Source organism: Drosophila arizonae, chromosome 3, assembly GCF_054131065.1.
Source record: "Drosophila arizonae isolate 15081-1271.41 chromosome 3, UAZ_ARI_1.0, whole genome shotgun sequence".
Classification (NCBI taxonomy): domain Eukaryota; kingdom Metazoa; phylum Arthropoda; class Insecta; order Diptera; family Drosophilidae; genus Drosophila; species Drosophila arizonae.
The window spans coordinates 29,489,815-29,516,978 of record NC_142923.1 but is presented as its reverse complement, the minus strand read 5'-3'; the positions used below and the strand labels follow the sequence as shown (position 1 = coordinate 29,516,978).

General features: G+C 37.2%; 2 protein-coding genes across 13 annotated transcripts in view; one reads left to right on the top strand and one right to left on the bottom strand.

Annotated features, from left to right (window-relative positions):
* Nucleotides 1-20,175, bottom strand: part of Nckx30C (solute carrier family 24 member Nckx30C) — a 50,630-nt gene extending 30,455 nt beyond the window's left edge. For 7 of the 12 annotated variants that reach the window (XM_018003689.2, XM_018003687.2, XM_018003690.2 and 4 more), the window contains exons 1-2: nucleotides 20,018-20,174; nucleotides 15,792-17,517 (exon numbers count right to left, since the gene is read on the bottom strand). In XM_018003689.2, the coding sequence (XP_017859178.1) occupies nucleotides 15,792-16,647 (856 nt within the window). In that variant the 5' untranslated portion in view covers nucleotides 16,648-17,517; nucleotides 20,018-20,174. Of the gene's footprint in view, nucleotides 1-15,791; nucleotides 17,518-19,364; nucleotides 19,538-19,759; nucleotides 19,976-20,017 lie in introns of those variants that run through there. The other 5 variants (XM_018003683.2, XM_018003691.2, XM_089466064.1 and 2 more) reach the window with 3 other exon arrangements.
* On the top strand, nucleotides 4,129-4,760 carry LOC108611191 (uncharacterized). Its single transcript, XM_018003697.2, has one exon. It carries the CDS (start codon nucleotides 4,197-4,199, stop codon nucleotides 4,554-4,556), a length of 360 nt encoding a protein of 119 aa, XP_017859186.1. The 5' UTR covers nucleotides 4,129-4,196; the 3' UTR covers nucleotides 4,557-4,760.
* Nucleotides 20,176-27,164: the final 6,989 nt, after the last annotated feature.

Here is a 27,164-nt window from a genome sequence, read left to right as displayed (position 1 = left end):
ATATCTCGGTATTATTAAAATTTACATTGGGAATGAGCAGTATCCATATCATGGGCATTGTCTCTTTTATTGCTCTGTAGTACTATTCGTTCCTTTCTCATTGCTCTATTGCTCTTAGAGAGAGAAATGCGCGCAATTCGAGCATCCCCAAGACTCACTTTTAAGATCAGAGACAGAGGTCGAGCTGCAAGACCACTGCTAGTAGCTCTACTCGACGACGCGAAGAATACTTTTGGCTCTAGTTTCTCAAGTTTTTCAATGCGAGAGACAATTCAATTTATTTTTCTTAACATAGCTCACGTAAAAGAATATCAAAAACTACCTTTCAGCTCTCTAACGGAACATCGTATAATATCCAGCCATCTATCGCAAAAATTGATGTTCATCGATAATACGGATGGTGTTATCGATTTTTAGCAAACAGTAAGTGCAAGCATTTTCAGCTACGTTAATTATCAATGGCATCAGATTTGATTTAGGCCTCTGAGATTTTATACATTCCCATTATTATTGTTCATATCATAACTATCGTTATCATTCATAGTTTTAAAATTTCTAAAATATAATTCTATAAATAATTTATTGACTTTCAGAAACTCGGCAAATCCAATTTTACGAATAAGTTAAGAACTAAAAAAATCAATTTAGAATAACTAGAATGCCTGAAAGCTTGCTAAATAAATATTCAGCGAACGTGCCGAATTTGTCATTGCGAATTATTGAGGAAGTCTGACCTTTAGTTAGCACAGAGAAAACGCTCCCAAGACACTTAGACGCAACATTATAGAAACATAAATACCCATATTACAATTACACATAGATTTATCTAGGCACCTTGCGCATCAGGTGAGTGGAGCTACGGTTACTACTATTCCCCAATTACACATCCACAATTAAGTAGCACGACCTTTTGCTGGATGACAAAACAAAACAGAAGATAAACGCGTGCAAATCGCTGCTAAAACGCTTCGTAGTCGGCACCTTTTGAGAAGCGCGCGATTTGCCGTGGCAATTAACCGCAAAATTATGCAGCACATTTTGCAACAATTAGCAAATCGAGACTACAATTGCAACAGCAACAAATGCAACTTCTCAATTGGAGTCGATAATGGCAAATGTTAATGTTTATCATTAATTTGCGGTATTTTTGCAGTTTTCTTTTTTTAATTTTTTTTTGTATGAGCAATCGTTTTGGCGCGTGTGCTAAGCAAATAATCGGCGCGTTTTAAATCGCCTGGAGCAAAAAAACACTGATTCTTGACTGATTCATGTCATTTCACACACCCAGCACTTATTAGCTGTAGATGAAAGGGTATAATAAGTGGTGTTTGCATATGTAATGTATATACATTGCCTTAAATATGCTGAGTATAGTTGGGCTCGTGCGGAAAAATTATTATTATATTATTATTGAGATTATTTTTTTTAGATTCTATTCATTAGAGATCTGTATAAATGTCTTGGAATTACATGAATAATTGAGAGTTTAGATATAATATGGCATATATTCATTTCGTATGTAAGTATATATTTACTTTATACATATATTAATCATTATATTCCATTTTCATGTATTCAATTATTTTAGGGCATCAATATAACCTTAGCTAAATGCAAAGTGGCTTTATCTTGCTGATTGCAGGGTATCGATCGGTCTATATAAATAGTTGGCTATCGTCTAAGTCATTGTTCTTTGCCTGGTTTGTCACTTGGACTGCAAAAAAAAAAAAACTTTCGCTTTTTCATAATACCGCCTGAGGTTTGATTATTCTTATTTGAATAAGAGTAATTCGCTTATCAAAGTGAGGGTCGAATATGTGGTGGCATTGTTTCATCGTATTTATACTTTGTTCTTGGTTTAAAATTGAGTCGGCTCGTCGCCTCATTGTTGACTCACTGTGGCAGTTGGGCCTCGGTCAACCAAGAGCTCGAGTCGTGCTAGATATAAAACCGGTTTCTCGGTTTCTGCTGAGAGTCGGAGTCACTTGTGATTTGCATGCGGCTAACGGGCTGTACACACCCAACCAACCCACCCACCCACACTCACACACACACACACAAGTGCACAGTGGTTAACCCAGCTTTCAGAAGGTGTTGCAGGCAGCCATCGCCTCATTCCCGACTCGCCCCCAAATCAGTTTCAAATAACACTCAACTGAGGAACGTGCGCTATTATTCAATGCTTCAAATGAATCACCTGCCAAATGCTTAATGAATGACGATTGCAGCATTTTCTGTAGATCTGTATGATTCGCATGGGTCTGTTACCGTTCGACTATTAGCTTTAACGGGACTTTACTCAACGAAATTCTCGCTAATCGCTTATATATATATATATATATATATATATATATATATATATATATATATATATATATATATATATATATATATATATATATATATATATGTATATATATGTATATTGAAATTTGAGATTGGAAAAACTATATTAACAGGTTTCAAAGTTATTAATCATCAAATCCGATAATTATGCTTGTACTTAGATCACTTCTAGGGTATTTGCTAGCCCATCAAAGAACAGAGTTGCGCATGTTGACTTGTTTTTACTCCGCAGGTAAGATAATTTGTATTTTGTTTGGATGTGGGCGTGAAATCGACTCGACTACAGTTAGCTACGGGGGACAACGCTTTGAATATCAAACCAGATCATCGAGAAATTATGTGTTCATAATATGCAAATACGATTACATTTATGACTAAGTGTAAAGCTAGGCTAACTGACGGATGACTGGCAAGATAATAGGGAAGTGATCGAAGTGACGGTAGACCTAGGCTCAGGAGCTCGAAGGCAAGTTCCACTATATATATAACTTTAATTAATATCTTGAAATAAATATATAAATTTATAAAATAGAGTATAGAGGAAATATGATGTGATGTGTATATTTCTAGAAAGTGAGGAAGTAAATATAAAAGCGGTCAATAGTAAATATTAAAAAATGTACGATAAGTTGAATATTTCGTAGCGTAAGACTGAGGACTGTATCGTACATCTTTATCATTCAATTTTGTTCTATAACTATCTTATTTAATTTTGATATACGATTAATAATATTTTTGTAAGGAATTCGTATTTTTATATAAACTATATTTAGATTTATTACTTTTTCATTACCATCAAACTTTTGAGAATCTTGATCTGAATTAAAGAACTAAGGCAAAATTAGAAGCTTATTGAAAGATTCACTCAGCTTATCATTTGAGAAAAAGATTTTGTGATATATACATCGCTCCATAGAGACTATAGAGAGAGCGAGCGGAAGCGCGTATAAATAGAATCGTTGATAAAACACTAAACAAATTTTTTATCATAGACTGTGCGAAGAGAGTTAAACAATGAGTAATGGGGAACAGTGGATGAATCTTTCATTTTCATAAATACTTAAGATTACGATAATTATAATTAACAAGTAATTACACAAATTATAGGTGTTGACAAAGAAAGAGGAATGTTTATCTATTGAATAAATATGTATACAATGAATAATTAAAATCTGATATACAAAAAAGATCATAGTATTCAATAAAATATATAGATCATTCCAGATCTACCAAAACAGAGTTGTCTTGTATATTTTTGTATAACATGAAGTTTGCATTAAAATTATAATAAGGTAAGTAAATGTAGGCTGAAATGAATTTTTATCTGGGCGTTACGTAGCTCTTACTAAAAATCAGAATACCCGCTTTGAGTGTATTTCGAATATTTGCAACTTCGAAGTGCCTGAACGTCTCGAGTTGAGCAACAAATTTAGCAAAAACTTCTGAGGCTTGTTTATTTTGCTGTTAATTGCTTTTGTTCTCCTTTTGTTAGCTCACATTTGGCGGCATGTGGGCGCGTGCCGGATTCTCTGTCTACCTCTCTGTCTGCCATGAATTGGCGGACAATTGCTGGAAACCAGTTTCAAGTGCCGAAATGCCACAATCTCAATTTGCCTAACTGCATGCAATCGAATTGATCATCAGCTCAGAAATCTTCTAGAGCAAACAGTGCACACCCACACACAGACACAGCGACAGATAAAGATTGAGAGAGAGAGAGAGAGAGAGAGACAATGAGAGATACTACTCATTCAAGCTATGCGTCATGCGTTGACTCTCGCTAACTGGAGAACAAAAGGCGCATTCGCAATTCGCCAAAACAGTTCCAAATCGAAGCTCGAGTCGCTCAGATGGCAGCAGCAACCGCATCAGCAACATCAGCAATTCCAAAGCTGTACGTCAGCCGTGCCAAAATTCAGCTGAGGCAGCCAGCAGCCAAGGCGCCTCCTCTCACCTACGAGTGGCGCACTCAGGTCACGGGTCAGGCGCAGGAGGCGCCAGTGGAGTGCATTAAGAGCAGCTCAACTGCTGCAGCCGCAGGAGCAGCAGCGACTGGAGTTGCAGCAGCAGCTGCAGCAGCAGTCACACCCACTTATACACCTCCACGCATACAAGGCAACGAGGCGCAACGCAAACAACTGCCACAAACCCTGTCCAACTTTTTCGCAGCGGAGCGCTACGACAGCGCCTGGAATCGGCTGACTAAGTGAGAGGAAAGAGTCAGCATATACATATATGTAGTATATATCAGATTATGTGTGCCAATGTGAAGAATTTGTTACTAAAGTACGCCCTAATGTGCAAATAAGATTAATTTTATGAAATAAAAGAAACTTAGTTTTAACAAAAGTATTTAAAATGTTATCTTAAAATATTTAATCTAAATAAATATACAAATTTAAATTACCAATGAACACAGCTTTAGTTTTTTGTATATGTATATATATGCATATATATATTTATATTAATAAAATTAGCTACTGGTCCAGCAAACGGCTTTGTTTATAGGCTCCATTACTGATCAAAGAATTTATCTTGTATTTCAAATAATTAAAAATATTCATTTGTCTACAAGTATATATATATATATATTCTACATGAATAGTGCTATGCGTGTCATAATTATCAGCTTTGTACAATAATTGACATTCAAAATGCGTTAAAGCACGTAGTTGGCATATGAAGCGTATTAATACCCCGTAGCTAAAAGCTGGGCATGATGAGGTGTCTTAAAGAGACCTAGATAGAGTTGTATGGGTTAGGCCCAAGAATATATATATATTGGAGAAGCTACATATATAAATGCATATTTGTATGTCTGTCTCACTCTCCCTATCTCTCTCTCTCTCTCTTCCTTTCTTCCCTCTCTCTCTCTCTCAGTGATTCACACCTTACATGTTTTAGATTAAATATTTACAATATTTAATTTTACGATTTCATTTTAAGCTGCTTTCATAACATCTACAATATAGACTTATTTCATTTGTGCATATCTAAGAAGGTCAGCGCTGAGTTGATACCCTAAGGTGAAGCAACATATGTGCAGGGGGTATATTGATTTTGTGCCCGACAAATGTTAGCAGCTCTATAGCTTTATAGGTAAGTATAGATACTCTATGAATTTTATGAAATGAGTCGATTCAGAAATTACAAATTTAATATTGGTGTGTTCATATATTATGGAACATTATATTGTAATCAAAATCAGACTAGTTCATTTTAAAAGTAGGCATAATTACACTATTAATTGGTTGCTATGTATATTAAGAAAGACTGGGAATTGAAATAAAGTTCATATAAAGAAGTTAATCTAGCAGTATGATAGATTTTATTTCGACATGGAATTGCTTAGTCGTGAACTCCCAACTAAAGTGCAATGGCTTTTTCATCCGACTTTGTTGACTTTTAGCTCCACGTTTAGCTGATTTATGAATCAAGAGAAGGTTTATAAATTATCGCATTAACACGCTGCGAGCATGTAGGAAAACAAGTATCTTCCATTGACTAAAATCATTGAGAGCTGGGATTGATTATTATCGATTTATGGCCAACTGACATGCATATATGTATATATATATATATATGTAACTATACAACTCTGTTGTGCTCTCTTATGAGTGCGAAATGAATTTGTTTCAATGGGTTAAGTTCGGCTGAAATATTTGCTGCCAGATAAGAAAATCAAAAGTCAGCTCATATACAGGCAGCAAAAAATGAAAGAGTTCGCTTTTTCGTTTTATCTGCTTCTGGTTTTTCTCTTCTTCTGTGTTTATCTTTTTCTTTTCTTTTTTTGTTTTTGCTTTTTTCTGCGACGTCATCAATGTGCATAAATCACGGCTGAACAAACGCACAAAATTACGCGAAGCCGACGTCATTGGACCGGAAGTTCATTATGGGTAGGGCGGAAGATTGGTGCAAAGCAAAAGCTAAGCGAACATACAACTGTCTGAGTATACTTGCGTGAGTGTGTGTGTGTGATAGAGGGTGTGTGTGGCCACATGGTTTCACGCTTTGTGAAGCAGCTGCTAATTTATCAGGAGAGACAGCGCGCTTTGGCACGGCGGCAAGTTTCAAGGTAAGCAGCGCCTGGCGAATCGATTAGCCCAGCGGGTGTGGAATGGGGCAGGTGGAACGAAATGGAAGCGGAACCTGCGCTGCACATGCAAATTGAGAGCGCTTGGGGAGTATGCTATGTGGGTTGCCCACACCGCCACACCCTGCCCCTACCACGCCGCCAGGGTTGTCAAGTGTGCTTGCTGCTGTTGAATCAATGCAGCAAAAACTGTGGCAACTGCCAATCTGGCAACGTTGCACGAGTGCCACTTAAGCCTAGCCACATCAACTTTATGAGTTGGCAGTTACGACAGAACGAAAGAGCTCTGACGAAGGTTAGCTCAGGACCACCTGCAAAATGCAAATAGCAAGGGAGCGACCTATCGTGCCCCAGTTGGGAATGCCCAGCTACCCTATGCCCTGGAGCCATGCAGAAGTCTACTATTTCCATAATTTTATATCTACTTATCGACTCTAGGTTATTACCTTTCATTAACAAATAGAATTCAAATATGTATGTAACTTTCGATGGTTATCGAAAATAGAAAATAGATTTTCAAATATGGAATTGTACATATCAATAATTATCAATAAAAGACATTCAAATATGGAATAGCTAATGTTTCTAATCTGCCTAAAATCTGCGAAAGGTAAGTTTTTCAGTTCTTCAGTTTTTATTGATTCCAAGTCATACATGAACTATTGAAACAGTAAATATCGATTATTATCGAAAAGGAAAGGCAAAAAGGATGACTTTGCAAAAAAACTAAAATGTAAAATTAGACAAGAATAAATATTTCAAGTTTCTTGACTTTGTAGTTCATGAGATAAATGGGGCTCTCAATATACATATTTATAGATATGTATATAGAGGAATGACATATTCGATACTTGTGATTGCACTTGTATAGGTAGATCTGTCAAGACGGCCGACAACAACTCAGCTGTCATAAATTGCCTCCACTGAGTGCGGGCTGCTGTGACACTTCTCTCTAGATCAGTGGATGTGGTGTCAGCGTGTAAATATTTGAATTCAATGTGTCGAGCTTCAATGGCGATACGGACACCCACCCGATATACTCTTTTCACCGGATGAACAAGCGTTAAGCCCTCGAGCCCACATTTTCGCAACATTTGCACGCTTTTCAACTTATTGTAAAAAGTTTTCCCACAACAACAACACTTTGTAGCTAATCAGGCTGAAGGCTTCGCTCCTTCCCGCTCGGGGCCAGCTCATAAATAGTTAAGGGCTAAGCTTTCTCCATGTGGTCTAGAAAGTGCCAAAATTATGGCGAGATGGGCAAAAATCTAAAAAGGGAAAACCATGTCTCAAGAGTGCCTGGCAAGGCTCTCAAATAATTTATGGCGCGTCTGCATATTTTATTCTCCCAGCAAGCGCAAACTTTCCCCTGCATAAGTTTTCAATTTGGCTGAGTAAGTTTCCCAGCAAAAGGCATACATATTATGACTGGCCCACTTAGACAGCTCATCATTCTCAATTTCAAGCTCGTAGTACTTATTTACTGATATTATTTTACTTTCTAATATCAATTTCACACACGTTATACTCATTTACTAATATTTCTAAGCAGCTATAGAATTTCGTGTTAAAGCATCTCGGGAAGTCCAATTATAATCAGCAATCACTATACCAGGTGCCCCACTCTCTGAGTCAGCCTGGGTATTTTTGCTTGCCACAAAAAGTCGGTGATTGTACAACTATTAATTATTAATGTTTTAGATTTACATTAATTAATTTTTTTGTATAAATTGTCAAATTTATGTATTTAATAATAATAATAATTATAATAAAATAATTACATTTAAAGTATAAACTAAAAATATTAAATATTCCATATAGTAAATATTAAATATTCAGTATAGTAACTGTGTTTTCTTTTTATACTGGCAAACAGTTTCTAAAACGGGAAAAGCACTGTACTAAAATAAATGCTAATTAGCCTGATATCCCGCCAGCTCATTCCCCAACTAAGGTTACTTAAAATATGATTTATATTCGAAGTGCTCCTTACTGATAATTACATAATTGTAATTACAGCCCAGCCACTTAAAAGGCGCATTTAAATTTAGCTTACGGCCAATTTAAAAGTTTATAATTAAATGCACTTATGAAATGAACGCAATTCTCAGCTGAATAACATTTGCCATCAATTATTAGTTTAGGGCCTAATTAAGGCAAATGCCATAAATAATTGCAGGCAGATTAATTTGCGCCCAATCGGGATGAATGTGCATATCAAATTGATTTCAATTAAATTGTTAAATAAACAATTTATTTCCACTTTCCGTTTAGTTTTGCTGCGCTGAATTTAAATTCGTGTCAGCAACCTGTTTTAGCCGAACGTTGCAAATGAATTACGTATTACAGTTAAATTCCCCCATGGCATGTGTGGGAGCGAGAGAGACAGGGACAGATGATTGACAATAATAATGACATCTAAAAGATATGTATACTATATACATGACTCATCCTGTGTAGCAGCTGCTGTTTTAAGATGAATGCATTAGCCAAGACCGGGGAATAACTGGAATAACCCGTGGAGTTCGACAACTGATGATCCTGCTGACTCACATTGATGTCTAAAGCCGGGACATGACAGCAAAAGTCGTGTTAAAGTTGCTGTCAAACTTAACGTGCACATTCAGCTGGCAACACTGGTCAGGTGCTAATAACCGACAAAGGCAAAGGCAACTTTAATGTGCCCCTATACATCTAGTAACTTTCAAATTACCAGTGATTATATGAAATACATATTTCGTCTTTCCTTATTAAAAGTGACTGTTAGTAAGTAATGACAGTTTTACTTTAGTCTATAATTTACTTTTGTTACAGACTAAAGTCTAAAGGGTTTATTGTATAATTGAATGAGGCTAAGGATTAGTTGATGTGAGTCTGAAAGCAGCTTTAGATGCGCTCGAAGCTAACTCGAATCTAATCTGACTGCCAACAACAATCGAGAAAGGCTAAAAAGAGTATATCCTTTAGTGCGATGTTGAATAGAACAGAATGCTGAATTAGATCTGAATTTAAGAAGTAAGCAAATCGTGCATTACAGCTTCACTCACAAGTCATTAAAAGGGGTTTGATAAAAGTCTTAGAAGGTAGATGTTAGCTTAAAGGAGCCAACATAAACATTATTCCACATATTTTTATGCCCGGGCTGCACGTTAAAGGGCATGGCATATTTAACATGCAGCTGCTCACGAGCTGCCCCAACTACCACGTCTGCTCTGCTGACCTATTATATTTTACTACGATAGTAATAGGAAAATGCTATCCAAATATTATCACTTGGCAAAGCAAACTTGAGATTTGCCATGTGCGTAACCCTGAATCGGCCCATTACCCCATTTGCCACGAGCACAGCTGACAGCTCCGGCTAAGCTGGCACGGTCACACTGCCAATTAGATTGGCCTCAAAGCAAGCAAAAGAGCAAAAGTGGGAATGTCAATAATTAAAAGTCGGCCAAATGTTGTCATTTGTCCTCAGCGCCGCAAAGCGACTTCCTGCCGCCCACAAGGCACCCGCCACCCACACCCACCCACAACCACATACACCCCTTTGGGTGTAGCTGTGTGTGGCGTGCAAGTCGTGCACGTCCTTGCGAGCCTTTTGCTGTTGTTGCTGCCATTTTGATTTATCGATTTAAATTTTTGTTGCCGTCTGCTTGGCTCGGCTTTGCCTTGCGCTTTTCCCACATTTTCACATTAGCGGCTCAATCATTATTTTCTCTCTCACGCTATCCTTTCGCTTTGCCTTTTTTCTGCCTTTTAAATACTTATGCTTAATATATTTTTTTTTTTTTGTGTGAGTGTGTGTTTTTTCCTATTTCCTCTTATACATATATAAATGTACATACATATATATAAATATGTTTTTTTTTTCTTTTGACCGCCTGCCGTTTGGGTCGAGGTCTTTTGCGAAACTTTTCGGTGGATTTTTGTTTCTTCTTCTTCTGCTGATTCTTCTTCTTCTTCGGTTTTCGCCACCCGCAACAAACGTCGTTACCAGTCAACTTAGCGTGCGAGCACATAATACATATACACACGCACACACACACATGCACACAGGAGTGCTGTGTGTCTGTGTTGTTGTTGTTTATGTGTGTTTTTTTTTTTATTACAGCAGCGCGCGCAATTTGGGTCGACGGTAAAATAGAAAAGCCAAAAGCAAGGCAAAGCTAAACACATACTACACACACACACTCACATGCACACACACACACATGCACACTCAGAGAGTGACACGAACATTTCGAGCAAAGGTCGTTGCGAGCAGTCCAATGCACATTTATTTCTATACACACACACATAAACACAGCAAGTGCTCACATGTGTGTACACATACAGATGCTTACAGTGCTGATGATTACAGTGCTGGTCATAATCAGTGGCATACTCCATTTTCTCAAGGTAGGAAAGATATGAAACAAAGAAGCTGTGACTATTATTCTTATTGTTATTATTATTAGTTTTCTATCTCTTTAGCCAGGCCCAAATTCTGCGATAGTGTATACCTATATTTATATATAAGCATTTGTATATATATGTTGTATATTCTTTATACATATACACATACATATATCAAGTATAAGCATCTGTGCATTAAACGAAATAGTCCTTAACATATATTTGTTTTTTTTCTGTTCTATTCTTTTTGAGCTAAGCTATTTGTACCTCTTATTATGGACGTTGCTGTTTGCACACATGCACCTACGTTCGCCTGCTCTCACACTCATACTCAAAGCTCTCTCACTCTCTATCTCACTCTCGTTCTCTCTATTTTCGTGTGTTTGAGTTATGTTCGGCGCTGCTTTCTTTTTGTTTGACTCGCTATTTTTTTTTTTTCTTTTTTGTTCACTTATTTTGACATTTTCTGTGACTGGTTTTTGGTTTCATGTTAATTGCTCGTAGCGTCGCTTGTTCCGGCAATCTGCGTTAACTTTAAAGCTTGATTTACAGACTACAGCGAACGAGTCCTTGTCGTTATTGTTGTTGTTGTTGTTGTTTCTGTTTTGGTTTCTGCTCTCCTTGTTTTTGCAGTTTTGCTTGCTGCTGTTGCATTTGCTGTCGCTTTGCGGTTGCAGCTCAACTGCAATTTGCGCCCCAAAGCACACAGCACAATATTTTTTTTCTTTAGCTTCAGTGTGTGAGAGTGAAATGTAGTGTGTATTTTTGCTACCCTGTCCCTGTATGAGGTCACATGAGACCATAACGAGCCATTTAGGCACATTTAGAATATGTTCTATATGAATAAACAATGTGTGACTAATAGTTTTAACAACTTTTGGAAATCCGTTATTTAATTAGTTATAATAAGCCAAATATATATAAGATAAGAAATATAAATTAGGGCAAATAGGGTTTATATGGAGATATATTATTGGTAACTTATATAGTTATATAGACTTGAATTTGTCTTTTTAATGGGTTTGAATTGACCTAATCTTTGGGGTACTAACAAAGTATTGACCCATTGGCATTTATAAAGGTTTGCTTACTTTGCTTAAGATGGATAAGATTTAGCATAAAAGCAAATATTAAACAATTATTATTTTTAGATTGTGTTGTGCTTTTCCATTCTGAATATCAAAGGATATTGGCAAAAGTATTTTGTAAAAGACAACAGATAACCCTCACGATGGACCTGACCAAATATCCTATTAACACATCTATATCGTGTTACCGTTTAAATTTGAACAACTTGTTAAATATACATATTTATATACATATAATCGTTCACGGTTTTTATATACTAATTCTATATAATCAATAATATAAAATGGGGCCGATTGACTCATAGATTGGCGATTCACGCACAGATTGACGGATATACTCAAATAAATCACCTAATGCAGAATATATTAGATACACAAATTTTCTTCTATGATAGATGTTTCCCTCTTCTGTTCGAATCAAACTCTGAATGAAACTTGTCAGTCTCATTGATTAAAATTGGTTTACTGGCAATAATAAAATGCTCAGACATATATAGCTATCTGTACCCTACCTACCCGACTTTACCCACCTCTATAGGGCGCCTGAGAGTCGTATGAAGACTTTCGGCTGCCAGATAGTTGTCTTGCGACCCTCCTCTGTTGCCAACCCCCTTGCCAATGAGCGATGGGCGAGTGTGTGGGCGAGTGTGTGGGCGAGTGTGTGTGCGAGTGTGTGTGCGGCAGACAGTTAGAAAGCGAAACAGACGGCCGCAAAGGGATGTACGTAGGGTCCACGACGCAAATGGGTCGGGCCGGGTGTTGGGGGGCCGGCGTCGCACAGTGGGGCCTTTGCTCATTTTGCGTTGCAAAAATCATAACTTTTGAACCAAGCAAGATATTTCAAAAATTTAAAAAGCATTCGAAAGAGAATTCTTCAAGCTATAAATAGGCCAAAATACAGGGTGATGCGTTAACAGGGTGTTTCACAGTCTTACCTCAAACCTGAAAAATGTGATTTTTGTCCTAAAATGTATGTTTTTCTATGAAAAACTAGCATTTTTTTTGTTGAAATTGATTTTATTTAAATTATATGCAATAAATATAACAAAACAAATAACAAAATATTTAAAAAAAAATTTAAAAAAAAATTTTTTTTTTTTTCATTTTCTGTAAAGTAGTCATCTGCATGCAAATTTGACCTTTTTTAGTACATTTTGTGCGTTTTTATGCCGACTTTGGGTTAGTTTTTTGCTATAGAAACCCGGGGGGACACCTAGGGGCAGCAAAAGTTTTATTTATATTAAAGAGGACATATTCAGCAACACGTGTGTATAAATCGATGCTCGGAACTCGGCGGAACTCAAAAGATATAGACTACTTTAGGTAAAAAAAATGGTCAAATTTAGAGGTTTAGTAAATTTAAACCAGCTCCGCAATGAAAAGGCGTATTAACATAATTTTTTTAGTATTCTATTAGTAATAGTCCATTCTTTAAATCGCAACCAACACTGCAAAAATTAGTGCAAGATTTTTCCTACAATTCAATTGACAAGTGGGATATTTTTCACAAAAACTCGCTGCTTTTCACAACTTTGCGACTTTCCCAAATTTTGAAGGGCTATAACTACCCTAAAAATTGACCGATTTTCAAAAATCTTTCGGCTACAAACCAGTAGATCGATTTATTTTCATATGACATCAACTTTTTAAAAATCGCTTAAAGTACCTTTTTTGATTTTCGCCACGCTCTGCCGGCAGAGGCCCCACTGTGCGTCGGTTGAGTCATTAAAATGAGAAATGACTCCAGGGCGCGCACGCCTAGGCAAACATTGTGCCACGTCGTGTTTAATTGTTGTTGGAACCAAAAATAAAAAACAAAATGAAAAAAAGAAAAAAGCAACAACAGCAAAATAAGTAGCATAAAAATTGCGCTATGTGGCAGCAGTTGGCCAAACAAAAGGTGAATACGAGGTTTGCCCAACTTGACTTGGCCCCAAGCACTGAAAAAAGAAACAAATGCAGAAATGCAGAAATGTAGCTGTTTGTGTGTATAAGTATGTGTGTGTGTGTTTGTTGTATGTAGAAGTGTGTGTTAGCAGCTGTTCAAAATTCGTTTCAATTATTTATGCTTGCAGACGTTGCGTATACGTAATTTATGCGCGACTTTATGGGTTTACAGGGCATACTAAATATAACGTATACGCAATGTGTAACACCTAAATACTTTTTACAATAAATATTCTTGTTTTTTATTCCTGATCGACCACACATATTATAAATACAGCTATAATATACTATTCCCTGTTTAAATGCATTATCTAACTAAATATAACGTATACGCAATGTGTAACAGCAAAATAATCTTGAGAAATCTTTATGGTATTTGATTCCCATTCGAGCACATATATTATTTATACTGGCATAGCCTGAGATGATGTATTTAAGCCATATGATAGTTCTTTGTTTAAATGATTAATCTACATAAATATGACGTATACGCAACGTCTAACTACGAAATCATTTAAATAAATATTTATAATATTTTATTCTAATTTGTAACACACATATATTATTAGTAAAGATATAATATACTGTCAATAACCTTAAATGGTGCATACAAACGCTATAAATTATTGTGACAATTCTTGTTTAAATGAATTATCTTTATTTCCTCTACGACATATATACATTATAAATATTTCCATGTATTACTTTTTCGACTTGTTTAACTTTAATATAATATAATTATATATTTTTGTTACACTTTAATTTACTTGAGTTTCCTTATGACGAAGATTTAAAAGAAGACTTCATTCTTGTCTGTATTTTAATCTTTTTTTTTATTGTATTATGAACTCTCCTATCTAAATAGTTAAATTATAAATTAAATTATTATAAATTGTATGTTATATATCACATACGCCCTATGTAACGCACATTTTCATTTGCGCATATTTTTTTATTTTTTATTTGCTCTTGGATTGTGAGCTATGCAAGTCAAATTCGATTTTCTGCTGGGAGAGGACTTAGCCAGGCTCTGCCTTCGACCCCTCAGAGCTCGATTGAGTTGTACTTCGTCTGTCGCATAAATCACTTATAAAGCGAATTTCCCTTTTCAGAGCTCCTGCCCCTCGCTGTGGTGCCTCATTTAAATATAAATTCCATTAGTCATAGTCGCAGGCAAAAGGCCAAATCACGCATAAGCCATGTTTGTTGAGCGCCCGACTGTGTGCGTTTGAATGTGTGTATGTGTGAAGAAGTGGGTGTACGTATTCCAGATGAAAATTGTGCTCTTGTTGACATGCTTATTGGTGACGTCTTCAAATATCTTGACACACGTTCGCATGAGGACCTAAGTGATATGTCATCGAAGGTGTCCTGCCCGTTGACATGCTCAAGGACATGTCATTAATACAATCTTGTATCGTGCATATACTATATAGGAGTTGGGAGCTCTAATTAAACTCAATGAGCACGTTCAATAGTTCATTTGCCCTAATAGCTCATAAATTATATTATTCAGCAATTCAGTGGTTCACTATGTGAACGAAACATTCGACATTCAAATGTGCACTTCTTAGACTGGTTCCATAGAATGCTCAGCTCATGAACTTTGCATGTCTATGGTTTATGGTGGTCTAGGGTTTACGGCAGAGTGAACTAATTCGATTGCTAACTTAATTTGGTAGTTCATTTAAATAACAAGTTCAAGGATTACCAAATTCCCGAATATAAATTTGTACATTAATAGATTCCTTGCTTGATTTCTTGAAGACATCCCGACTGACACAAAGCGGAACAGCTGAAGAGATAGCGTGGCCTGATATAACAGCTCCACTAATATTAATGGAAGTGCAAGAAGGATTTCGTGGATAAGGGGAGTCCTTGAAAAATGAGAGGGCTTACTAGATGGCTTGTTGGCTTGCACTTACCATTGATACCGCGTGGGTTGGACGCATTATCCTCGTTCACCTGCCGGCCGCTCGGCTCACGTCCATCCGCAAGGTCGTCCTCCTCCTCCTCGCCGAACATTTCGGAGGACTGATAAAGGATTTCGGCTTCGTCCTCATTCGATGTTTGCGATGATTTCACTTGATAAGTGGGCGGCACGTCGGCCATGTTGTTGAACGTGACATCGTTGTTGTGCGCCGGCTGATGCTCTTGCTGTTGGTGTTGTTGCTTGTGCACGCTCTTCGGCTTGTGGGCCTGAGCGCAGCAGAGGCAGAGGCAGAGCAGCAGGAGCAGCGTGAGGCAGCATTGCGGCTGACAACGCCCACGGGCGTGCCTATTGTTGTTCTTATTTTTGTTATTATTAGTTGCAGTTGTAGTTGTTGTTAACGTTAATAATACTAAGCGTTTTAAAATATTTACACAATCGACAATGTACGCGCACATTATTGATAACAAAAGCTTTGCATGGTGTTTTGTTTGTTTCGTATGTTGTTGTTGTTGTTTCTGTTTTTGTTGTTGTTGTGTATAAGCAACATTTGCATTTGTTGCTGGCACTTCTCGGCAACATTTGTGGGCGGCCCGTAGGCGACCGCGTCGCCGGCGACTGTTGAAATCTATCGTTGTTGTGGTGCTATTGCTGGCTGGCAGCATGTTGCTAAGGCCCATGTTGCCAAGGCGCGGTATGTTGCTGTAGCTAGTAGCCTTAGCTGCTTGCTGCTGTTCTTGGTGCTGCTGCTGCTGCTGTTGTTGTTCTTGCTGTGGTTGTTGCTCTAGTTCTTTTTCTTCTTCTTGATACTGCTGCCATTGTTGTTTGCTGCATGTTGTTTGCTGCAACATTGGACCCGTTAAATGTTGTTACTGTTGCTGTTCCTGTTGTTGTTGCTGTTGTTCTTGTTAATGTTGTTGCAAAACCGTTAGTTATCGTTGTTTGTGGTTGGTGAAACTTTATTTTGATCGCTTTCTTTTGCGCTGCTAAAAACAGCTCGTTCACTTCTCCTCTCACTCTCTCTCTCTCTCTTTCACTCTCTGCCCCTCTCTCTCCTCACTCTCTAACTTTCTGTACTTCGCACGTTCTCGGCTATTTGCTGTTATGCTTTTGCATTGTTGTTGCAATATCACACGAATTTATATACACTACTATACATAAATAACAATTAACACAGCAATGCACTAGACAAGCAACTCGCTGCGGTTGTTGTTGGTGCTACTCTTGCGGCGGCTGCTGCTGGCGCTGACGCTGGCCGCAGCATTTCCACTACATTGACGTTGCGTTCGTTTTTGATGACGGCTCCTGGCTGGGCCATGTGTACGTGTGTGTGTTGCGTTCCTCTTTTCTTTTTGGCAACGTAAAGCAACGCTGTGTGCGTGCCTGTGACCGTGTGACTGTATGCCTTGTGTGCGTGTGTGTATGTGTGTGTTCTTGTGCTTGTGGAAAATTTCCCTGAGTTTTGCCAGTGTAGCACACAGCACGACTAGCAGGACAGCACTGCTGACGTTGCTGTGGCGCTGTTAACGTCGCTGGCCGTGTGCTGCAGGCCTCACTGGAAGGGATACGACAACGGCTCCCAGCTGGAAGGCAGTCAGATCCAGTTTATGGCAGAGCGTGTTTTATATTTTTATAACTGCTGTTGTTGTTTCTGTTGTTGCGCGTGCGCTGGTATTGTTTACATTTTCGCATTTACATTGAACTTGCACGAGCTGTTAAATCTGCAAAAAGAGAGAGCAGACGATAAACAGCTAAAGTTAGTCAAACGCTTTTTGCACGCCTGCTTATGTTTAACTAGACAATTTGCATGCTCTCTGCAAGCGCAGCACATGCACACGCGCTCACTTCGACTCTCACTCTCACACTCGCTCTCTTGTCCTCTCATTGTTTGTGTGTGTGTGTGTGTGTTTTTGTCTGCTTACACGCTCTACTGCTTATCTCAGCGTTCTTATCGCTGCTCACGTTTCTGTTATTGCTTTCGTTTTCTGCGGCCGCTACTACCGCTGCTACTGCTGCTGCTGTTTCTGCTGCTACGGCTGCTGCTGTGTTTGTTGTTTTAGCTTACGCTTACAATTTTACTTTCATTTAGTTTAGTAGGTAACACGCACACACAAATACACAAATACACACCCAATGTCTCTCATTCTCTCCCTACCCCTCCCTCTTCCTCTTCCCCTCTATTGCTCTCTCTCTCGCTCATTGCTTCATTTTTTTATGTAGCTGCTTGTGGCTGTCTCTAGGCTCTATGTGCGGTTACGTTCATTGTTATGCTTTGAGTAGCTGCCGCTAATGTTCTACCCCCACCTCCGACGGGCTCCATGTGTTTGTGTGTGCTTTTGAGCCTCGCACTTTTTACAGCTAGCCTGAGTGTGTTTTTCTTCTTTCTTTTTTTGCCGTATTTTTAGCCATAGGCTGAAGCTTAGACAGGAATTTCGATTCTGTTGGCACTATTATTAATTATGGCATTTGATTCTCTAGGGCTGTGTCAAATTTTGATTCGCTGCAAATTGCGTAACATCTTATTTTTATAGCTATATTACTTTGATTTTGTCCTTTCCTTTGCTTTTACGTAATTTTGCCTTAAAATTATGAAGATTTCAGATTTGTGTCAACTGCTGCCAAAGTTTTAAATATATACATAAGATTAGCAACTTTTATTGTGTGATATGAAATTCTTTTAGCTCAAAAAACAGTTCCATATATTTTTTTTAGTTACTTGCTTAAAGCATTTTATAAAGCATAGCTCTCAGCGCTGTTATAAATTAATCATTTTGGCTTTAAAGTCTTGCAATTCAATAGTAATATTTCTCTTAATATTTACCTATGTTATATACATAATGTAATAGACAATAGAAGATAGTAAATGCATTAAAAACTACTGAACATAAAATAATTATTTTTTGCTTTTAATATAATTTAAAGAATGGTGCCATAAAATGTTTTTTTTTTTTAAACCAATTTTTAATATATATATTTTTTTTAAATTTATTTTAATAAGTGGTATTATAAACAAATTAGTAAAATGTGATTTAAGCTTTATTTATTAAATATATGAATTAGATTTTAACATTATGGATATATTTTTCACTTAAATGACCAAGTATTCGATTTGATTAGGCTTTGTTTTATTTAAAATTTCTCTCCCATATTATCAACTGCATTTTAAGGATTTATATACTGAATATTTATTTACTATATTATAAACACTTTTTTCTAAAGCCGAATTGTAGTAAACACTTTTATGATCACATAATTACAGAAATTATTATCACAGGTTTCTTAAAGTGCACCACTGGGGTTTCGCTTAGGTAGCATATTATATATGCTTTTAAACCGTTATGCCGTTTATGCTGTTATTTTACTCATTCTCATACACAGCTTAGCTTTGCTCAGCACAAAAAATAGCTGTGCTTAACATTAATTGCGACAGCTAAAAGTATGCCATAAAAATGTGCAATTAGGAGGTCATGCCTACTCTCTCCCACTACGTATTCATATATCTCTCTGTGTCTCTCTCTCTCTCTCCTTCTCTGTTCTCTGACACACGCACTCGACGACTACGGCTTACCGTTAAAGCTACGCTTCTTTTGAGTCTTGCTCAAGTTGTACCAACTATTATATCATTGGGCAGCTTAAAGGGAACGGTGCCAAAATATTACGGAGTAACGGAACGCCAACAATTTTGATTCTTCTTCAAGTTTCTTTTATTTGGCTGGCCATTAAATTTGTTGTCTTTGCACACTGTAAAAAGCGTAAAAAAACGAAAGCAACGTTTTGACCTCTTTATGAAAGGCCTGAAGGCACGAGAAGACACGCACACGTACACACGCGCACGTACACACACACACACACAAACACACCCAAAACCACTCACACACACATACAGAGGCACACTTGATACAATGGTATTAACATTTCTGCACTCGCACACACACATACATAGGCATACACATACACACGTACACAAGAACAGGCAAGCGCTGTGTCATTTTTATTGCTTGATTATATAAAATTTGGGTTTGCCTTCAATTTTCTGGCAGAAAAATTCATTTCGCTTTGCATATCGTCATACGCTTTAACTCTTCATTCCTTTCCGCTTTTCGTTCTACTTTTTTGTTGTATTTGTATTTTTTGAAAGTGCAATCAATTTTCAACACACACGATTAAAAGTTTCTGCACACACACACACTTCCATAAAATTCTTTTTATTGCTTAACGCACCGTCCGCTTATTGGTCCTGCGAGGATGTTGTCAGCGCAGCGCACGAAAACGTTTTGGCTCCTTGGCCAGCCAGCTACGAGCCTCGGGGCCGCAGCGAAGAAGACGAATAAACGAGAAGCGAGCCGACGAAACGACGCGCTCACGAGCATCGCTCGACCGCTTCCAGTTGTGTGTTTTGCACAGGAGCTGAGCTTGATTGCTGCATGCTAGTGCCGCTCTCACGTTCCACTCTCCCTCTCTTCCATTCGGCTCTCTCCCGCCTTCACTTAGTTTATGTGCCATTTGCTTTTGGTGTTGTTTAAATTTATAATTAATGAATTTATTATTCTGGCATTTTGAATGCTTTAATATTAGCTCTCTCACACTCGCTAGCTGGCTCTTTAATAGACCTTCTCAAGCTCTCTCTCCCTCTGTTACTGTAGCTTGCTCTTTGCCTTCCAGTTTATAGCAAACTTTTGCTGAGAGCGAGGACCGTTTGCTAGGCTCAGGTAGACTCAGCTGCCAAACATACAGCAGTAGCACCAGCACACACTACAAGAAATAGAATTCGTGCAAGCGTTACAACACTTACAAACAGTCACACACAAACACCCATATTCGCGTACACAAACACACTCGTGAACTGCCGCACTCACTCACTCACACATACACACACTCTCACATCCTCGCACAATTGTATTTTGATTATGCCCGGTTCGGTACGCCGCATAGCTTAGATATTTCTACGCACAACAATGCGACGTCGTAAACGACCCCCCTTTGGCTCTATCTCTTTTGTTGCTCCCCTCCCGCTTACCACTCCCCATCGCTCCACTGCATTGATAGCCCCAGTTCGCTATATCAAATATTTATAGAAATAAGAAAATGAGAGGAATTTACGCACGGAATTTAAGACAACGTACAGGCTATACCCTAATTTAGCAGATAAGCAAATGTTAATCCAATTAAAAAATAAATAAGAGAATTCATTATATACAAATTATAAATTGTTAACATCGAATGGTATGTTCGAATAAAAAATATTTAAAGTAATGAGCAAAGATAATAATAAATGTACACATTTAGTTTATAGACTCGGATATTCGGGTAAATATAATTGTAAGTATTTCAGTTACACATCGAACATTTTCCATGTAAATAGGCCAATTTATATTTTTATATTTCTATAGCGCTAAAAATCATATTAAAAAAAAAAAAAAAAAAAAAAAAACAACAAAACAAAAAAAAAAAAGAAAAAAACAAGTTAAAGGATATATAGTCAAAGAAATAAAAAATAAAAAAATTTAAGGGCAACCACGCGGGACAAAGTTTGCACGTTTGTCATAGAAGTGAGCTCTAATAGGCATTTACATCATTTATTTTATGCACAGTCTCATAATAAAAACGCCAAAATATATCATTTGTAATTATAATTTGTGGGCAGACGTAAGACAACAACAGAAAAAGGTAAATCGGTGAATTGGATATAGGAGTTGAAGCCACATCCTTGGGCCGGCACATGGCGCTGTCTGCACTTGTCACATGATAAAGATATTTGTATATATAAAAGCCGTCAGCCAGCCAAACAAATGGTTCAAGTCAACTGTGGCAAAACAAAAGAGTTATATAACAATAGATAGAAGACACAATACAGCAGGAAAATAAGAAAAGACAAGTGGAGAGGTCTATCCATAGAACAAAATGCCCTGCAGTCTAAAACTCTGCTCTGGTACAAGGCGAATAGCTCAAACAAAAGATGTCTCTTTATAATTTGGTATTTAACAAACGACTTAGAGGTCAATTTACTGTTGGATTATATAATGTGAAAGTACCTACTATATATATATTGCCGAACACAACTACAAATGTAAAGCTACCAGTACGAAGATTATTTTATGAACCGAAAGTAGTATAAAAGTAGTAGTATAACCAGTATTAAAAATAACACTTTATAAAATTTATTGTCATTAGTCATTAGTCATTAGTCAGTAGTCATTAGTCATTAGTCATTAGTCATTAGTCATTAGTCATTAGTCATTAGTCATTAGTCATTAGTCATTAGTCATTAGTCATTAGTCATTAGTCATTAGTCATTAGTCATTAGTCATTAGTCATTAGTCATTAGTCATTAGTCATTAGTCATTAGTCATTAGTCATTAGTCATTAGTCATTAGTCATTAGTCATTAGTCATTAGTCATTAGTCATTAGTCATTAGTCATCAGACGTGACTTCCTTTACATTAACCACAATACGAAAATATTAATTATTATGTTTATGGAATATTCGTGAACATTTTATTTTTTTAGTAATAATTTTAAATACACATGTTGGCTTAACTCCCAGGGTACCTTTATGCAGTCAGACCTCTCCAAAAATGTCTTGTTTGTTTATATGATTTGATTATTCCATTTTGGCTTGATACATAAATCTCAGCTAAAACTTGAGTGATAGATCATCCAATTGTCTATGTGCGTTGGCAATTTAGTGGTAAATTAATCTAAATTAATTTTAGCACATGCCCTAGAATCGATAGTAGAGGATATACAAACCACTGAGGGTATACAAGTCCCGCTCACCCGCACACTGTGCGCTGCTTTGTCTGGATGCTTAATAAACCATATAATATGATTATTAATCAAATGTGGCGTATTGACTTTTCATTTGCTGAAGGATGCGGCATTTGGAATTAGCTATCATAAATTAGGTAAGGCGGGCGTGGCAATGGAGGCGGCGTCTTGAATGTGCAGAAAGTATCGCACTCTGAGCATGTGACGGGCTTTTATGGCACTTTGTTTGGATTGTAGTACGGCTGACAGCTCAATGCTGTTTAATGCGCCAAAAACTTACGAGCTGCAAACACATTTTAATGAATGACGTAGTCAGTGGCAAGGACACTGCCCCACCACCCACCTCATCCAGCACAGCACAGCACAGCACAGCACAGCACAGCCCCGCCTCCAAAACCAACCACCCAAGGACGAATACTTTTCCGACTCGAGGCGGCACACAATTTCAATGAACTTTGATAAATCGCTGCGACTGGGGCTGAGTAGAACTGGATGAAGGGGGAAGAACCACAGCGTAACCCCCACATGGTTGGTTGAACTTCCTATTTTGGCCGAAAGCAGCCTCGCCTAGCCCTCCAACCGTCATACTCCTTCGCCTCTGCGCACCTTCCTCTGCCCAGCATTAACAGTATTTTTAGATCTGCCTCCGTATTCAGCCAAATTTATTTGGCTTATGCAAATTGTTTTCTGTTCCAGCAGCTTCCTTTATATTTACTAATTACCATCAGATTAACTTTGTGGACATTATAATATTTAGATATGGATCTATAATTGTGATGGCCGTATAATACGATTTAATCAACCATAAAGTCGGCATTTAAATTACCTTTGTTATTGCAATATTCGTGCTGGGATAGAAAAGATTATGAAAATAATTCCAAATGTAAATCAAAAATCAAATTATGAAACAATTTATAAATAGATTTATTAAAAACAGAATTACAAGAAGGAGGATTTGCTTTTGTTCCAGTAATTCTGTGTAAATATTAACAATAATTGAATGAAGTACTGAACTAATTCAGCGATCAGTCAGCTTATACTGTTGAGCTGAATCACTAATGAGTTCAATTCATTGATCAAATATTTTAGCAATGTATTTTAAGATTTATTTTAATGAACCAGAAGGTTATTGTCTATAAGAATACTTTATCATTCACTGAATGTAAAATGGAATGTGTGCTCATAAGCTGATGAAGTAACATAAACAATGTTTTAATTGAGCCATATAGTAATGGACAAGTAAATCTTTCGGGTTTCTTTTTTCTTTTTTTAATACAAAAATAAAAAACCATATATATATAAAAACAAACCAAAAAAAAAAAATAAATAAATAAATAAACAAAAAAAAAAAAAAAACAACAAAATAAACAAAACATAAAACAAATAAAAGAAAAAAACGCAATAACACAAAAAATAGAAAAATGCAAATAAAAACATCACAAAAAAAAAAAAAAAAAAAAAGAAAAAAAAAAACAAAAAAACAAAACAAATACAAACAATGAACGTTCACACACTTCAGTTCACTGCAGCAAAGAAAACTAAAAAAAAAAAAATAAATAAAATAAAGAACAAAATAAAACAAGTAAGAAAGCTCTAGTCGAGACTGCTCGACTACGAGATCCCCTGAACCCTTGGAGCAATAGATATTTCAATAATTTTTCGCGTCTTTCAGCTTACACAAGAAACACGCACACACACACACACAGGCATACATACACACACACGCATACATACACAAGCGCATACACACACACATACACATACACACACACATACACAAACACATACACAAACACATACACAAACACATACACACACAAGCACCCACGCATAAACACGCATGGGCTGCAGTGTGCGCTTACTATGAGAACTTAATTGCTTAATAACTTTTTTTATGGACATATGATCTTCATGAAACTTTCAGATTATGATTATAACATGGATATGCATGTAATTGCCAAAGCACAAGTCTCTAGTATTTGAAATACGCTTTTTACAAAAGTGAGGGTGAGGGGGTGAATTTAAGGGTGGGGGGTAAATTTTAACAAAAACCGAAATTGTATAAATTGCATATGAGCATACATTAAAAATTTGGAGACTCTAGCAATAAAGGTGTAGAAGATATAATTTTATAACTGGTTTTCGATAAGGTTTTTTATCGATAAAAAAAGATCGGGATGAGTTATCGAATTTTAATGATAAACTTGATATGCGCGCTGTAATTACGGACATTCTAAAAAAAATTTGAAGTCTCTAGCTCTTATATCTTCTGAAATCGACGCGTTCATACATACGGACAGACGGACAGACGGACAGACGGACAGACGGACAGACAGACGGACAGGGCCAAATCAACTCAGCTCGTCACCCTGATCAAGAATATATATACTTTGTGGGGTCTGCCACGCCTCCTTCTCCCTGTTACATACATTTCAACAAAACCATTATACCCTGATTTCCCATTGAAAATGGGTTCAGGGTATAAAAAAAAACACAAAACAAATTAATTTAATGAACGTTTACACACAACACTTAACTTAAAAAAAAAATAATAATAATAATAATAATAAAAGACTTCACAGCATTGCACAGGAAACACAAAGAAAAACAAGTAAGAAAGCTCCAGTCGAGACTGCTCGACTAGGAGATACCCTGAACCCTCCAAGCTGATATTCTAATCATTCTGCACTTCTTTTATGCACACATGCATCCACACGCACGCATAAGCCTGCGCTCTGCTAACTGCGCAGTAAGCAGCGACTGCGCTTGGGCTGCGCTGCAGTGTGGGCAATATTATGAGAATTTATTTGTTAAATAATTTCTTTGTAGACATACGATCTTAATGAAACTTTTAGAGCGTAATCATATGGTGAATATGTGTGTATATTCCAAAGCCCAAGTCTCTAGTATTTGAAATACGCTTTTTACAAAAGTGAGGGTGAGGGGGTGAATTTAAGGGTGGAGGGTAAATTTTAACAAAAACCGAAATTGTATAAATTGCATATAAGCATACATTAAAAATTTGGAGACTCTAGCAATAAGGGTGTAGAAGATATAATTTTATAACTGGTTTTCGATAAGGTTTTTTATCGATAAAAAAAGATCGGGATGAGTTATCGATTTTTAATGATAAACTTGATATGCGCGCTGTAATTACGGACATTTTAAAAAAAATTTGAAGTCTCTAGCTCTTATATCTTCTGAAATCGACGCGTTCATACATACGGACGGACGGACGGACGGACGGACGGACGGACGGACGGACGGACGGACGGACGGACGGACGGACGGACAGACAGACGGACAGGGCCAAATCAACTCAGCTCGTCGCCCTGATCAAGAATATATATACTTTGTGGGGTCTGCCACGCCTCCTTCTGCCTGTTACATACTTTTAACAAAACCATTATACCCTGATTTCCCATTGAAAATGGGTTCAGGGTATAAAAAAAAAAAAAAAAAACACACACACACAAAAAAAACACAAAGAACAAACACAAACAAGTAAGAAAGCTCCAGTCGAGACTGCTCGACTAGGAGATACCCTGAACCCTCCAAGCTGATATTCTAATCATTCTGCACTTCTTTTATGCACACATACATACACATGCATCCACACGCACGCATAAGCCTGCGCTCTGCTAACTGCGCAGTAAGCAGCGACTGCGCTTGGGCTGCGCTGCAGTGTGGGCAATATTATGAGAATTTATTTGTTAAATAATTTTTTTTGTAGACATACGATCTTAATGAAACTTTTAGAGCGTAATCATATGGTGAATATGTGTGTATATTCCAAAGCCCAAGTCTCTAGTATTTGAAATACGCTTTTTACAAAAGTGATGGTGAGGGGGTGAATTTAAGGGTGGGGGGTAAATTTTAACAAAAACCGAAATTGTATAAATTGCATATAAGCATACATTAAAAATTTGGAGACTCTAGCAATAAAGGTGTAGAAGATATAATTTTATAACTGGTTTTCGATAAGGTTTTTTATCGATAAAAAAAGATCGGGATGAGTTATCGATTTTTAATGATAAACTTGATATGCGCGCTGTAATTACGGACATTTTAGCAAAAATTTGAAGTCTCTAGCTCTTATATCTTCTGAAATCGACGCGTTCATACATACGGACGGACGGACGGACGGACGGACGGACGGACGGACGGACGGACGGACGGACGGACGGACGGACAGACAGACGGACAGGGCCAAATCGACTCAGCTCGTCGCCCTGATCAAGAATATATATACTTTGTGGGGTCTGCCACGCCTCCTTCTGCCTGTTACATACTTTTAACAAAACCATTATACCCTGATTTCCCATTTTCAATGGGTTCAGGGTATAAAAAACACAAGAAAAAAACAAAAAATAAATAAAAATAAAAAATAAAAATAAAAAAAAAAACAAAAAAAAACAAAAACTTAACAAACAAGTAAGAAAGCTCTAGTCGAGACTGCTCGACTACGAGATCCCCTGAACCTTTGGAGCAATAGATATTTCAATAACTTTTCGCGTCTTTCAGCATACACAAGAAACACGCACACACACACGCACGTACGCACACACAGGCATACACACACGCATACAGACACACATAC

Coding starts and splice junctions, on each gene's coding strand:
- LOC108611191 (XM_018003697.2), top strand. CDS start 4,197: ATGGCAGCAGCAACCGCATCAGCAACATCAGCAATTCCAAAGCTGTAC.